Source organism: Euprymna scolopes, chromosome 13 (genome assembly GCF_053919585.1).
Source record: "Euprymna scolopes isolate OS-2025 chromosome 13, ASM5391958v1, whole genome shotgun sequence".
Lineage (NCBI taxonomy): Eukaryota > Metazoa > Mollusca > Cephalopoda > Sepiida > Sepiolidae > Euprymna > Euprymna scolopes.
The window spans coordinates 98617047-98633154 of record NC_136494.1 but is presented as its reverse complement, the minus strand read 5'-3'; the positions used below and the strand labels follow the sequence as shown (position 1 = coordinate 98633154).

General features: G+C 34.5%; 1 protein-coding gene across 8 annotated transcripts in view; it reads right to left on the bottom strand.

Annotated features, from left to right (window-relative positions):
* LOC145292105 (LIM and senescent cell antigen-like-containing domain protein 1) overlaps positions 1–16108 on the bottom strand; it is a 314593-nt gene that overhangs the window by 174045 nt on the left and 124440 nt on the right. For 2 of the 8 annotated variants that reach the window (XM_080138198.1, XM_080138204.1), the window contains exon 1: positions 11334–16078. The exons of the other annotated variants lie outside the window; for them this stretch is intronic. In XM_080138198.1, the coding sequence (XP_079994324.1) occupies positions 11334–11368 (35 nt within the window). In that variant the 5' untranslated portion in view covers positions 11369–16078. Of the gene's footprint in view, positions 1–11333; positions 16079–16108 lie in introns of those variants that run through there. 8 annotated transcript variants of the gene reach the window in all.

Sequence of the window (16108 nt, the reverse complement as noted above, 5' to 3'; positions counted from 1 at the left end):
TGGTAGCTCTTTGTTCGTCTCTTTCATATTTACATATTCTCTTGGCCGTATGAATAAAGCCAATAATTATAACACGGCTGTTTTTATACTTGTATTAGTGACAGCATTCACCCTGGATGGGTTGAGCTGGCTCCAAGAGAATTCACCGTATCACGAGTTGAGGCAGTACATCCAGGTCTGTCTTCTGCTGACTCCTCAACATACTTCAGCCGTTCACGATTCCATTATCGCATACCAAAGACATGAGGGCTGGTCATAGTTTTCAAGTCAGTTTTGACCATTGCAAGTCATGCTCTCAATTGACCATCACTCTTCTTTCACCATTCTGATAGCAGTGTTGGTGCTATTGCCTTGTAAATTAGGTCAGTCGGTGGATAACAAAGGGTGTGGCCAAACCATCAGAGCCTCCTGATAAGAATTACTTCAAGTCCAGGAAGCTCACATCATGCATGGATTGTGGCGTTTGAGACATGGTCAGAGATATGAATCCCAAGACAGAACAGATCAAAGACTTCCAGTCCTTGAATGTCAGTTACTTACAAGGACCCGGTTTTGCACATGTACAGAAGGATCATGCAAAAAAGGGCCTGTAGATGCAACATTTGGTCGTTAGCCGGATTTCTTTTCATGATCAAAGGTGATTATGGAATCGATAGAAAGCAGAGCAAACCCTGTAGATTCTGATCGAGATTTCAGCTTTCCCCTGCCCTGTGGCTGTGAAGGTGGCACCGAGATATTTTAAGTTTTCAATCTCATCGACTACTTCCCCGTTAAGGGTTATAGTGATTCGATGTGGCAGAAGATGTTGTCCGAGAGAATCTTCATTTTCAGTTTGGATGTCTGCCTATGTCTCAATACTGCATCGTTGTCAGCAAAATCTAGATCAGCGACTGTTCAACTTGTACGTAAACAAGTTCTTGTGAGAGCCGTCCTCTTCAACAAACACCACCCAAGTTCCATCATGTTTGACACTGAAACACACGACACTGCACTCCTGACGATCACATGAAACTGTGGAACTACAGTGAAGTGATAAAGCTAGGTGTATTTTATTACCGATTTTTACTAAAAACATTTTATTCAAAAAATAATTTAAAAAAACATTTTAATTATATAAAGCTTAATGCCACAATTGAAATGCTGAAATGAAACATTGCCAGGAAAAATATAGTCGACATCTTTATAAACAAGTCGAAAAATAAAGTAGTTAATTATAACTTATGTGATTATAGTCTAGATTGCAGACTCTTTCTCCTTTCTGCTGTCCATTTCTCTAGATAATTAGACATGGTCAAGAGACAAGAAATCCATTCTTAAAATGGAGAAAGGGCACTTTTTTGCGTTATTTGAGAAGATAATCATTAATCCAGAGTAAAAACCGAAAGTCAAAAAAGAGCAGACAATCTTGACTATAGCCACGAAGTAACTGGTTTATAAAGACTGCAACTATCCCCCCCCCCGGTAACTCTTGATTTCAACGCGTGACGTGTACGATGACACCATGCAGATTACTCCATAGCCTTGAGCCCCTAAGGGGCATAAGGCCATCTACAACTTTGTAGATGCTTTTGTAGCGACTTAGTTCTTTTTATGGGGTGAGGGTGCTGGCCCCATGCCCAACCTTCCCAGTGCCTAGCCTTCCCAAACGGTCACCCATCTGGTACTGACCAGGCTCAATGTTGCTTAACTTCGATGATCTGGCGAGAACCGGTGTGTCAACGCGATTGTGCCGTACATGCAGATTACTGTTTTACTGTTATTTATTTTGTACTTGCATAGAATGGCTATCTAAGAATTCAATGGAGATTCACGACTTTCGAGAAATTATAAACTTTGAGATGCAAGCAATAAATTTGGGCGTGGACGATCATAAAGCTCAAGTCTCCCTGCCTACAAAAGACTAAAACCGACTAATAATAATAAGTCCAAGTGGTAACAGACCCTCTCCTTTAAAATTAAAAAAAAAAAAAAAAAAAAAAAAAAAAAAGAAACAGTTCCGTTTATTCGCCGGGCGTTCGAGTAGTTATGTATGTCAAAACTCGGCAATCTCCGTAACAACTAAAATTTATTATTTTGCACAAGCACTTCTTTTTCTTTACTAAGACAGGGTTTAAGTGAAAATAAGTTGCTTGGGAATAATACGAGACTAAAATAGGAATTAACCGAACTATTGTTTGTTTCTTGGAGATTATTCACAACAATTCCAGGTGTTGGTCGGACCGAGGCTTGACATAAACACGTGCACTTTCATGCCAAGTTTATAGAAGCATATGATATATTGTTATACCCCCCCTCACTCGGAATAGTCATCAGGTGAATGGTCAAATAATGTACGATTGAAATAAATAAATAAATAAATAAATAGACAAATAAATAAATAAATAGATACTGTCAATTAGAATTTCGCCAACAATTGAGTCGAAAGAAAAAATAAACAAACAAACCGAAGCTGAAAAATAAAACAAAAAAATGAGGACTAAGGGTTACCATCAACGAGCACCGGCCATAATATGGTCTCTATACGATGATAAAGATAAGCAAGTTTGATACAATAGTGGCGCGGGCGCGGTAGAAAAATACCATTTTCTTTGCTTTAGCTGCTGCAGTGCTGCTGCTGCACAGATGACCCATAAATACTCGACTTGTTTTCCTATTTGAAGTATAACCAGAAATTACTTCCCAATTGACAATTTCAAGGCTTCAAAATCGTTTTCGAACGTTGGGAGCTTACAACGTAAATAACGTGTAGGAGGACATTATTTTACCGCATTGTTATAAATTTAGAAAAAAAAAAATGGTACTTGTTTACATTGGTGATCTTTTAAAGCAACGCATTTCAGGTAAAAACATTACTTATGTGTTGACGAAATTAGTATAAATTCTAAAAACCTATAAAAAAATAATCCAGAAAATGGTGTGCTAGAAGTATTTTTTTTTAAATCAGCTACAATTAGGTTCCTATAGTGGACCCTTCATTTAAGTCAAGGGTTATCTCTCTTGTTTGTCATACTGAATTGGTTGCACAACTTTTACACATTAAAACATACGATAAAACTCGATAATTCAATAAATTCTATTTTTACTTGTAACTATTTTTCGACTGAATCACTTTTCATAATTTTTTACAATTTATACTGATTTCGCCATGACACATACGTAATAATGTTTTCACCTGAAATGCGTTGGTTTAAAAGATTACCAATGTAAAACAAGCATTTTTTTTTTCATGCGATGTACACGTCAATACGATGGGCAGTAGTACACACGGAAAATATTTTTTGGCTTCATAGCAGGGATTCGATTTACGATGCTTTACTATAAGTTATAAAATAGTTATCCACCACCACCACTTCACAACATTGCTTAAAGCAGAACGAGTAGACATTTTGGAAATACAGAAAATGGTTACTCGTTCTGTCTGCCCTATCTTATGTTATTAGGATGCGAGTGATTATTTTACATTAAACTAATAAAGTGAACCTCCATGAAAAATATAATCGCTAAGTCGAGAAAACTGCTAAGGAAGATGTATTTATTTGCTCCCCCACCGAGCAAATTAGGCACAAGGCCGATTTTTAAAGTGAGGAGTGAAGGGGAAATGGGGACCAGCTCCCCGGGGAGTAGGGGAGCTGGATAGTGACAATTGGTATGAAGGTTTTCCCCTACATTGACCAAGGTCTTGCTGGTCTTTGCTTGACACTTGTTGCTCAGACCCCAAAGGGCGAGGGCCAGGGAAGTGTGAAAACTGCTAAGGAAGAACGGTAACTCAACGCGAGGGCAAGTTAACAAAAGATCGATTTTAATTTTGTGTGTGTGTTTTGTTTTTTTGTTTATGTGGCGAAATCAAACCCCCCCCCCCCCAAGACACTGAATTGAGACACTACTCATCCTCAGTGAAAATCCGAATTGCGATCGGATTTAATTATTCTCTTTCTCTCGTCGGACACTTACGCAAGTAACTTTTCTTACAGTCACGTTCACCAAGCATTCCAACACAGTTGCTTTTTTACTTCCATGAAGGTAAAAATTCCTCGCAAACAACAGATATGTACTGTGAAGATGCTTTAACCGATGGTTCGTTAAGTTTAGAGATGGAGATTTTAGTCTTCATGATGAAAAACGTTCAAGCAGACAATCATCTACAGATGACAAGCAAATCAAGACATTGAGAATAAGCCTTAAGGTACTAGTGCAGAGAGTGATCCGGACGTAAATAATAACGTTATTATTTTTAAAAGCCATTCTTAACATGGGGAGGGTGTTTTGTACCTATTCTATACTTCACCCTTACAACTGAATTAAAAAATATATCAAAACTTTAATTAAACTTGGAAATACGATTTTAAAAAATAGCGCGGATCACTCTCTGCACAAGCACCGAGAATAATCCACATTACACAACCCAACACGAGAACTAGCAGAAAGGCTTCACATATCAAAATCTACCATTCATAAACATTTAGTAAAAATTGGGTACACAAATCGATATGATGTTTGGATGCTGTATAATTTGAGTAAAAAGAATCTTTTCGATAAAAAAAAAAAAAAAAAAAAAAGATTAAAAACACCAAGTATTCCATCGTTGCACATGAAATGCCCAAATGAAAACTAGACTGGAGATATAGTCGCTATCTTTAGAAACAAGAAAGAGGCTAGCTAAGGAAGAAGGATAACTCAAGTTTATAATTTTCTAGTTAATGTTCCTTATAAACTTGAATTATACTTGATGGCGACTTAGTGTTTTTAATTTCATCTTTTTTATTTGCTATAAATATACAAACATTGTTTTTGTAAAAACTAATTATTTGTAAATAATGAAAAATCCATTCCACTCTAATCAATTAAGGTGACTGAAATAGGAATCAATCTCATTTTGTTCATAGGAATGTACAAAGAATTGTGAAATATTATGTATTAAATTTCAAGTTAATACAAAATTTAATGTTTTATGTTTACATAAATCTATTTCATTCAAGAACGACTGACGCGTGGATAAGTTTTGTTAGTCAAGATCAAATACTGTCCGTCTTTGTTTGAATTCTTCGTCAGCTGATCGTTGTGCTTCACGATGAATGCCCCGGAAAAGTCCCTTCTGATTAATCTTTACAAGTTTTAAAATATACAAAACAAACAAAACAAAAAACACATTTACAACTGGTAAACATTAATCAGAAGTGACTTTTCCAGGGCATTCATTGTGAAGTACAACGATCAACTGACAAGGAATGTAAATAAAGACGGGCGGAAATTGATTTTAATCGTTTGGCTTTAAGTAAAAAAAAAAGTAATGTTTGTACAGTATACACACTGGTTGGTTGGTTGGTTGGTTGGTTGGTTGGTTGGGTCAATGATAAAGGAAATTGTTGATTCACACGCAATCCGACATAGCCAACTTTAACTTTATTTCTACAAGATTAACAATAGGTAAGTTTTGTTTTAATTAGCAGATTAACACTCTTGACGGTACACATTAGCTCGATAAAGGGCGACAACATTTGAATCGGGTTCCTGAAACGGAAAACAAAAATAACACGGGTTTTTACATTTTATTCTTTCAATTTCTTGGAAAAGTGTAAATATTTGTGGCAGCATTGTGAAATGCAGCAATTCACACACACATCATACACGCGATTAGAAACAATTAAAAAAAAAAAAAAAAAAAAAAAAAAAAATGGCACTAGCGTCGTGTTAAAATAATAACGTTATTATTTAGAAAGCCATTCTTAACAGAGGGGAAGGCGTTTTGTACCTATTCTATACTTTAACCTTACAATTTAATAAAAGCAGCTATCATAAAACTTTAATCAAATACTATCTAAAAAAAATTTTTTTTTAAATAAAATAAATAAGTAAATACATAAATAAAAAAAAAAATTTTTTAATTTAAAAAAATTTTTAAAAATAAATTTAAAAAAAATTAAAAAAATAAAATAAAAAAATTAAAAAAAATAAAAATAAAAAAATAAAAAAATTAAACAATAAACAAAAATTAAAAAAAAATAAGAATTTTTTAAAAATTTAAAAAATAAAAAAAAAATTTTAAAAATCAAAAAAAAAATTTAAATTAAAAAAATAAAAAAAAATTTAATAAAATAAAAAAATTTTTTTTTGAATTTAAAAAAATTAAAAAAATTAATTTAAAAAAAATGTAAAAAATTTAAAAAAAATTAAAAAAAAAAATTTTTTAAATAAAAAAAATAAAAAAAAATTTTTTAAATAAAAAAAATAAAAAAAAATTTTTTTTTAAATAAATAAAAATAAATAAAAATAAATAAAAATAAATAAAGATAAATAAAAATAGCGCGGATCAACGAGTGCACTAAAAGAAAAAAATTATTTTTTTACATTAGGTAAGGTCCACCGCCACTATTTTCTTTAAAATGACTACTTGAAAAGGTTTTCGACTATGCTGAATAAGAAAAACTCATTTAAATTTTGTAAAGACAAGTAGTTTTCGAGATATAATGACCTGTATAATGCACTGTAATTCACTGGCTGCCATGTTTGTCCGTGCGTGCAATAAGCAAATCTACACTGCTACCTAGCGGAAACAAATCCACCTTTTTTTTTCACAACTGAGAAATTAATGTGCATGCGTGTAAAACAAAACAATTTTTCACCGAGTAATTTCATGTTAAGAACCACTTTCAGAATAAACACCCTCGACCTCCATATGTTAAGAACAGCTTTCGGAATAGAAATCCCCAACCTCTCCATATTAAGAACGCCTACCCCAAACCTTACAGTGCGTATAATACAGGTCTAAAACCTGAGGTCTTTACATCTCGAAAAATACTTGTCTCTGCAAAATTTAAATGAGATTTTCTTATTCAGCATAGGTCGAAAACCTATAAAAGTCGTTAGTTTAAAGAAAATTGTGGAGGTGGACCTAATGTAAAAATTTAACCCCCCCCCCCATAAATAAATTTACAAAAAATATACAACAATATGCAACAGTCAATATATCAGTAAATTTTGTTGTTTTCTATTTGTCGTTTTCCGTTTCAGTAACCTACGTTTAATGTTGTATGGTTGCTTGTAACTCGTTACAGTATTTGACTGAGCCGTAGGGTCTGATTCGAGCACCGTGAACAAAAGTTCACGGTGCTCAGATCAGCCCCAGTATGTGTTAAATTGCACACATACGCATACAAGGGGAGTGCAATAAGTAATGCCCCTGACCCACTTCCAGTTGTCTCATCTAGCTGAAATTTTGCATGTGCAATGATTTATATCTCTACGGGTTATGTGGCAAATTACAGCTCTGAACCTATTGTGGTTTCTGTTTTATAGGTGTTTGAACGGAGGCAGGTGTGAAATGGAGCCTGTTGAATGTTGAGCAGTGATCTGGTTTTTGTATTTGAAAGGGCGCACACCACAGGAGACTTTTGATGAAATGAAAGAAACTTATGGCGATAATGTCCCATCATATGACCTTGTAAAACGCTGGCATAGTGAATTCAAACATAGCCGGAAGTCTGTAGAAACAGCTCCCAGACCTGGTCGGCCCTTCCTCTTTCTGCCATTGATGAGGCATCTGTCCGTCAATTTGAGGCTGCCATTTTGGAAGATCGGCGCATTACTATTCGCCAAATAGCCCAAGATGTCAAGATTAGTACAGGGTCTATCATTCATGACCATTTGCATAAGGTGTCTGCTAGATGGATTCCCAGGTTGCTCGCACCATTCCAGAAGCGAGAACACGTCGAGGATAAATTTGGAGATGTGCCAAGAAGATGAGTCAAAGTTTTTCAAAAGACTGATTACACAGGATGAAAACACAGGATGAAACCAGGGTCCATCACTATGATCCAGAGACCAAAACCCAATCAATGCAGTGGAAGCACTTGGACTCACCACCTCCAAAGAAGGCAAGGGTGCAGCCCTCTGCTGGCAAGGTTATGCTCAGTCTTCTGGAACCAGGACGGAGTAGTGATGACAGATTTCCTGGCAGAGGGTACCACAATTACAGGAGCCTATTATGCTTCACTTTTGAGGAAATTAAGGGAAGCTATCAAAATCAAGAGGTGGGGCAAGATCAGCAAAGGTACCCGCCTCCTGCAGGACAACGCTGCTCCGGTTCACAACTCTCATGTTGCCAGATCAGAAGCACGGGCGTGTGGTTATGAAATCCTCCCCCATCTTCCCTACTCTCCTGACCTTCCACCCTCTGACTTTCACCTCTTCCCAGCCATGAAGTTGTTTATTAAAGGAAACAGTTCCCCAGATGATGCAGCCTTAATTTCTGAAGTCACGTCGTGGTTGGGCGTGCTGCATCAAACGATGGGAGAAATGCATAAGTCTGGGTGGTTCCTATATAGAGAAAAACTAAACTGTGTCAAGTTTCGTTGCTCTACTGCTATGGGAAGTGGGTCAGAGGCATTACTTATTGCACGCCCCTCGTAAATCAAACAGAAATTTAAGTAATACACAAACACACAGATACGTGGGGATTTAGTAGAGAGGCCAACAAACGAAAAAAAAAGGGTAAAAAAAAAAATGAAATAACAAATGTTACCAAAGGCAATATACGTTACTCTTCCAACTACCGGGATGTTTTGTGCGTTTTAACGTAATTTAAAACTTCTCAATTTTCGAATTTTTTGTGGCACAATGTCGTGTACAAATTCCGCGATATTTTAACACCATATGTCAACATCATTATTGTTAGACAAATTAAAATCATACGAGACACAGCTGGGATGAAGGGGGTGTAGAAATTACCATTTTACACTGTAAAATCGGTCATAAAAATTGGTAACTTTTCGGCTAAAATAAAAGGTGCTAATGCACTTACTGATCCGCGCTATTTTTTAAATCGTATTTAAAGTTTTTTTTCATTCAATTGTAAGGTTAAAGTACAGAATAGGTACAAAACACCATCCCCTAGGTGTATCAGAATTTTTGTAGGAATTTTTGACACCCCTAACACGAAACTGCGAATAAAATATAAAAAAAAACTCGTAATTTCTCTTTTTAAAGTGGTTTGTTTATTTTCTTTATGGATTATACTTCCAAAATAAACTACTAAAGTTGTTTTTAAAATAATAGAAATATTTTTTTTTAAACAGTAATGAAATTAATTGAATTTTACGAGCTCAGTATTTTTCAATTTTTGAACTTTAAAAATCTATCAATTTTTCTATTGATTCTATTTTTACGATATTTTCAGGGTCAATGTGAAATTTTATGCTCTTTCCAATAAATCGAATATAATATTTTAGACAAACGTGTTTTTTTTTATTCCACGCCCCCTCCCATTTTCAAGTGTCTATTAAAAAGTAAATAATTTATTCACCAAAGTTTTATGTATCACAAATTGAAGATAAAAGATCAATAAATAATATAGTCAAATTTAAAACAAAAAATGTAGTGCTTTTTTAGAAATTTACCTGTAAAGTATGAAGTTTAAAACCTTTTTTTTTTAAACCACGTTTGTTTGTTTTTTTTGTTTTGTTTTTTTTTTAAATGAAACCTTGGTCCTTGCTCCTTTAATTGAAAAATAAATTAGAGCTTGAATTACATTTTTCGAGTAGTTATAAGCTTGGAAAGACAGGGGGTCGAATTAATTCACGCCTCCCATTTTGAAATGTCTATTAAAAAGTAAATAATTAATTTACTCACCAAAGTGTTATATATCACAAAAAAAAAAAAAAAAAATCAACGTTTTTTTTGTTTTTAAAAAAATTGGAAAAAAAATAATTGAAAAATAATTAATTGAAAAAAAAAATTAATTGAAAAAAAAAATTAGGGCTTGAATTACATTTTTCGAGGAGTTATAAGCTTGGAAAGGCGGGGTGGAATTATTTAATATTTTTCACGAAATTTCTGACACACCTACCCCTCCCCATGTTAAGAATGGCTTTTTTAAATAATAACGTTATTATTTCAGCGCGGATCAATAAATGCATGATTGCATGAGTACCAAATAAAAAAGTTTGAAACTATAATACTTATTATATAAAATAGGACCACTTAATGAATTAGTCGAATGAAAACACACATAACGAAATTCAGGTTTCTACAAATTTTATATTGCATTTTATTTTTACAATTTAAAATAAACTTCGCGTGAAAAGCAAAGATTGGTATTATTATACAAACACCGCGTTAGGGTTAGGGTTAGGGTTTAGGGTTAGGGTTAGGGTTTAGGGTTAGGGTTAATTCGCTGTCACGGTGTTTGTATAAATTTACCCAAAGATTTACCGAGCCAATTTGAACCACAAAGAAGGCATGGGAATTGATTGGTATAATCACCAAGTGATACTCTGTCCGTTCTTGAGTTAAGTGTCAAAGTGTCGTACCTGTTTTGTTAGAAGAAGAAATCTTTCCAAACGAAGACAATATTTATTAAACCGACCTTGTGTGTAAATTTGCCCTGGTAGGGAGGGAAGTAAATAAGTTATTAACTAGATGTTCCTCTCCGACGTTGTCAATTTTTTTTATTAATTTTTTTTTTTTTTTTTGCATTTTTGTTTCGCTTTTTAGTGCTCCTCCTGCTCCTTCTTGATTTGAACAAAACCAATCCAAGTTTATAAATTAAAGTTAGTTTGAGGGGTGGGGAGTTAGGGTCAAGTTCTGTAGAAGTATCCAGTTTTTCTGCTTGTTTAACTGACTTTTTGAATAGGATTTCGAAAATTAAATTATATTAACTCCATAAGATCAAATAACAAAATTATAACTGATTTTGTTATTGTTTTATTTTTATATATATAAAATTGGGTGTAAATAGTTTCTAAAACTTTCAATCTTTTAATACATGAGAATTTGCTAAGAATTTTAGAACCAAATTTCTTTTCGACAGTTTGGAAATTCTTTCAAATTTCGAAGGGCACAAAGTATAATAATTTGTTCCCCCGCCACCAAATATTAAAAAGATTAAAACGGCCGACTTGTTTACAAAAACTGATGAAATTAATCCTGGTGTATGTAATTTTTAGTAAGATTTTTTAGTTGATTTTTGCATTTAACATTTCGACGGGCCATGCTTAATTGAATCGTTACGACATCTTTTGTTTATTAAATTGTTAGGTGAAAGTATAGAATAGTAAAAAAAAAAAAAAAAAAAAACCTGCTCCCGTAGTAAGAATGGAATAGGTTTTTTAACGTTATTATTTCAGCACGAGTACGTAAGTACCAACATTTCAATAAAAAACTGATTAGTTGTAAATTAAAAAAAAAAAAAAACTAAGTCACGTGCAATCGAAAAATACAGACACATGAAGTTGTCTTATTTATTAATACGATTTTAAACTTATTAAATCAATAAAATGACCCAACAAACAAGAGAAACTATTGAAAATGTTTACATAATAAAAAAAAAAAATACTTACTGGTATTGATGATGATTTATAAATGGTGTAGCCATGACCAAAAAGTAGAATTAAATCTCTTCGAGTGAAAGAATGGTAAAGAATCCAAAAAAAAGTTTGCACCGAAGTTGTTGGTAATTTTAAGTTTTGTTTTGTTTTTTTACAGGTTTATTTTTTCCAAAATTTTGTATTTTCCTTTCCAAGCGAAAACCATTTGTCATCGTGAAAGTAGAAAAAATATTGACATTTATAGCGAATTAAAAGCCTGGATCCTCGCGTTTTTTTAATTTTTTTTTTTTTTTTAGAATAGTAGATACTAAATAAACGCAACGGGATGTTCGAAATGATTGCTTAGGAGTTAGGGTGAAGCAAAACGGAACTAGGAGGTCGGGGAGGGAAAAAAAATCACAAAATGATAAAGAGACTGAAATAAAACTAGCGGAGAGGTGAGATTTTTTTAAAAGAGGGTCTAGGATGGGGACATTAGTTTTTACGAAAAAAGGGGAGAAACACAGATACCTTTTCTATCGAGATTTCCCCTCCTCGCACTTGTCAGCTTTTAGATTTTAGCCAACAACAGTGAAGAAAAAGCCAAACCCCCGACCCGTCCGGCGCTCTAGTCCGAATGTAGATCTATAATTCTTTTTCTCTTTCTCCTTCTCCTTCAGTCGGCAATTTCCATTCCCGGGGTCCTCCCAATGAAACCTACTCTCCGCCCAACTCTATCAACCAACTTCCACAACACAAAAACTTGTACTGCTTTTCTCTCTCTCTCTCTCTCTCTCTCTCTCTGTTAAGATTTTTTTAGTCCTGTTGAATCAACGTTTTAGAAAAGCCTCGGCTGAATAACGTGTTTTGCCTCACACACTTTTAGTTCTGCCTTAACAAACAGACACAGGTCATCAGGCTCATATCAGAGTGGTTTTATCCGACCCAAGGAAGCTATCTTCCCATGCACTACCTTCTCCTTCAGGAAACGCATTGGTTTATTGCAGATGCAGATCACCTGAAGCGTCAGCGGCAAGCATTGCATTGCTGACGGGTCCGTAAACTTTTCGGAAGGGTTTTGTGTGTGTGTGTGTGTGTGTGTGTGTGTGTACTTACAAACAAATCACTACTTATCAAGGCCCAAACGCCACACGAGGATAAGAGTTAATGACAGGTGGATACGTCAGACAATTTTGTGATGATTGGTATCGATGGTTGAAACTGGACAAAATATGATGATTTAAGAAACCGGCTCGACAAGAATTTGTTAACATTAGACTTGAAAATGACCATGTTTTTGTCAGTTTGGGAAACAACCCTATGGTATTGTATTGCACAGACGGATAGTTCTTGGAAAGAAACTTTGCTCATGGAAATTCTGTTTAGTTTTAGATAGACAGAGAAATAAAGGAAACTAGCTAGACGAGTTTTTCTTGTGAATGTTTGGGATCATAGATCGGAGCTAAGCCGAGCACCTATCATGAAAATAACGATAGAGTAGAAAAAGACTAGCAACCTCTAAGAAGCTACAAGGAAGAGAAGAGGATATCTGCCACAAAATTGTGAAGTCAATTTTGTACCCTGTTAAGACAGGAAGGTGTGTTCTGAATAGCACCTCACCAGATATGGCAACAGTACTCCATCTTAGGGCATATTTGACTCTTGTACAAGTAGAGGATTGTGTAAAGAGTGAAATATTTTCTGGATCGGTAGAATGATCTAACCATTTTTCCAACGATCTTAGCAACATATTTTATGTAAGACTTCCATATGTCTGGAGATAAAGTCAGTTCTAGAAGTTTATCAAAGCAAGAAGCTTTCTCAAGGAGGAAGCCATTCATTTCAATTTGGACAAAATGATGATATGAACATTAGTAGTGAAAGGAGAGAGGCTCGATTACATCATATGCTAGCTAACTCAAAAGAAAAATGAGGGGGGTTTTTTGTGATTAACTGTAAAAAGTTAACGGTAAAAAAAAATAACAGTAAATGAACACAGCTTTGTATTATTCAAATATTGAAGCACAATAATCCATTGTATACAATTAATTAAACACATTACTCATGGCTGGATGGAAATTGCAGGTCCATCACAACAGTACTGTTTCTCATTCGTTCTATACAAAAATGGAACAAAAATAAAATGAATTATAACAGAATTTATTTGCGTTTACAAGTAATACACTGAAACTAAACACAGCTTCTTAATACATGGATATATGAAAAGGTTGATATATCATGATATCTAGCAGGCATGTCAAACAAATTGTATGAACGGAGTAATGGCTGATGCATGGTGTCTCAGTTGCATCTCAACAGAAGTGGTTTAAAGCAAAGAAACGACTGACCGCACGCATCTCTGAACAAAAAGGCTCGGTGAACAAACGAAAATTGTACTTTGGTGATCAAATAAAAAAAGGGAAAAGTGGGAGAGATTTGGCAAACGCGTCCCTCACCCACCCGGTTCCTCAAACAGAGAAAAGAGATAACTGGCTTTTGGGTTACATAAGTGACCACATGGCTAAATTAACCAGTGGTTGATCTCCTTGTTGTCATATAACCTGGGGCTCTACACATCAGAAAAAAATAAACAACCTAAACAACCATAAAAAATTTAAGCACTGCAGAGTTTACAATGGTATCATTAAAACAAATGACACAGTAAGCCCTCATTCCATTGAATTAATAGTATGATTAGGAGTTAGGGTGTTTGTTTTTTGTTTTGTTTTTGTTTTTTCTTTGAAGATTGTAACACTGGGTATGGAGCAGCCAAACCAGCTGCCAACATTCTTCTGCTTTTCATTAAAACCAACCGAGAGCTCTTTTTAGTATCCTCGTTGTTCCCTTAAATGCAATTGTCTGGATTTCACTTGCACTTGGTTCACCAGGAATATTAGTTAGGTAGGACTTCAGGTTCTTCTCCATAAGCCCTGTGGCACTTATAATAACTGGTATGATTGACATCTCCCTAAGATTCCAGTTTCTTTTCATATCATACATGAAACCTTGATATTTAGTCTGTTTCTCCCTTTCAGCCTTGTCCAGACCTCTATCACTAGGGACACTCACTTCAACCAAGGTTGCCACTCTCTCTGACTTATTCCGTATAACTATGTCAGGTTTGACAGCAGCATTTTCTAGGTTGGTGGCTGTAAGGATTACATGGTCGTAATGTATGGTACAGTCAATGCATGCACATTGGTTTTCCACGCATGCATAGAAGATAGCAACAACACTGATGTATGTAACATTAATGATAAATTAATGCATGTGTTTCTTTTGTGTGAGACGAGAAAGACAGCAGCAACATTATCCTCACAAAGTCAACAGCGACTGCGTATGTATATGTGGGAGGGGGGGAGGTAAAAATTTGTTCTAGTGTTTGTTTTAGCAGTATCAACACGTGTCTAGCTCAAAATGGGAATTTTATTTTGTTATTAGTACGAGGTTTCCATAATAAAAATTTGTACAGACCACATGCGTTTTCACCATCGTCCCTTCGCTTGATTTAAAAACCGTGCCTTGCTTCTACAGAAATCATTCTAGTAATCATATTAGAAAATTTTCAGCATCTGGGGCAAACGGCGTTTACAGTTCTTTAACAATGAAAAGTAGACGATTATCAGTCAAATATCTCTTGCATGAAATTAAAAACAAAACAAAAATTCGATTTTTCTTAAATCTCAATTTGTGCTTTTGTTTTACAAGAACATTGTTATCGCATGTCGTGTCTGAAATCAATAGATGTTCGATTTCAGTACGAGCCGTTGCATTACCGCCTTCTAAGCTGAAGCAAAATCGTTTTCTACAAAATCAATTAACAACTTCTGTAAGTCTACAAATAAGTTTTATCCAGGGAGTTGATATTTCACACACTGCATGCAGATACAGATTGTTTTCTATCTTGAAAGATAGTCTGAAATGGATGATCAAACACAATCAGTCTAGCTCTCTCGGAAACTGGCCGAGTTGTGTGTGAGGAGGGGAGTCGGAGTCACTGCAGGCACCAGCGATTGATTATAATCAGCATCCCTTTCAATGCGAGTCTGGATCTTGAAGTCAGCTATAGAGAATTACTTGCCAATTTAAACAAAGATGACAGCGGAATAATAATAAAACTAATGATTTTGATTGTTTGTTTGCAGGAGAATGGGATAATATGACCAGAAGTATGTGTGTGTGTGGGGGGGGGTGAAGGAATAGGCAGATGCATTTAACACAAAAGTCTCGTTACTTGAAAAGGGGGGGGGGCATTAATCACTGTACATACTGTAGATTTTAGATTGAGCCGAGGTCAAAGGCTGCAAAATGTTAAAGATTATGTTAAAAATAAAAAATGTGTAAAAAGGAGGTCGTGTGTTGTAAATTGTTATAGAATCTCTTCAAATCTAAGACACAATTCATAATCTACCAAAAAAAAAAGGCATAGTTTTGAAAATTCATTAGAAGCATCTTTGAAGAAAAAATTTTGAGAAACAGACAAAATGCCTTTGTCAACCATGTTTAAGATGGAAATATTTTTAGTTTTTTGTTTTTTGCTTTTTTTTTTAAAATTTGGAATAATAAAATATCCAGCATTGGAGAAAGAATGTTTCACAAATTAAAGGTTCTACCCTTATTTTTATTTTTTATTTATTTTTTTTCGTAATTAGTAGTATCGTGCCTCATGGTCATGTTGAAGCAACTACTAATTACAAAGAAAAAATAAACTTTAATTTTCGAAAACATTCTTTCTCTGATGATAGATATTTTATCATCCGAAATTAATATGAAAAAAAAAAAACTCAAGATAAAAAATATATACTAAA